The sequence below is a fragment of the Gavialis gangeticus genome, unplaced genomic scaffold, assembly GCF_001723915.1.
Source record: "Gavialis gangeticus isolate Ggan-Ray unplaced genomic scaffold, GavGan_comp1, whole genome shotgun sequence".
NCBI lineage: Eukaryota > Metazoa > Chordata > Crocodylia > Gavialidae > Gavialis > Gavialis gangeticus.
Window position 1 is genome coordinate 10,496,486 of NW_017729029.1, and position 505 is coordinate 10,496,990.

A 505-nucleotide genomic window follows, 5' to 3' on the forward strand; every position below is an offset into this window, starting at 1 on the left:
CCGGCGGCGCACGGCCGTACCTGTGCTGTCGGCCACGCTGCCCACGGAGGTCGCCATGGCGGGGGGGCTCCAGCGGCTCCGGTTGCAGCGCTCCGCGCGATGCGAAATGGCGGCCGCGGAAGCACGCGTCCGCGCGGCTCGGCCGGATCTAGCTCGGCAACCAAAGTAGTGCGGCCGGACACAGCACCGGCTGCACTCGGCGTCCCGCCCGGCAGCTTCCCAATCCCTCCCGGGACAGCCTTTCCGCCTCCGCCGCGCCGGTGTCCGAGCGGGCAGCGCGAGGACTCAGAGGCGGTAGCACCTTGTCCCGGTGTCCTTCCGCCAGCCCATTACGACATCCCGGCCTCAGCGCGCATGCGCCACCTTTCCGCACATGGTGCCCGCGGCCACATCCGGATGCGTCACTGCCGCGCGGGGCCTGCTGGGAGTGTCCGCTCTCCCTTCTCCCGGCCCCGGTCAGGGTGGGGTGGCACGAGCGCGGAGCCCCGGCGACCGTGCCTCCTAG

General features: G+C 73.3%; 1 protein-coding gene across 2 annotated transcripts in view; it reads right to left on the bottom strand.

Annotated features, from left to right (window-relative positions):
- The window catches only part of OGT (O-linked N-acetylglucosamine (GlcNAc) transferase), an 82,703-nt gene extending 82,576 nt beyond the window's left edge, over positions 1–127 (bottom strand). The window contains exon 1 of one of the 2 annotated variants that reach the window (XM_019521233.1): positions 21–127. In XM_019521233.1, the coding sequence (XP_019376778.1) occupies positions 21–57 (37 nt within the window). In that variant the 5' untranslated portion in view covers positions 58–127. The remainder of the gene's footprint in view (positions 1–20) is intronic. The other variant, XM_019521234.1, reaches the window with a different exon arrangement.
- Between the last annotated feature and the right edge of the window lie 378 nt (positions 128–505).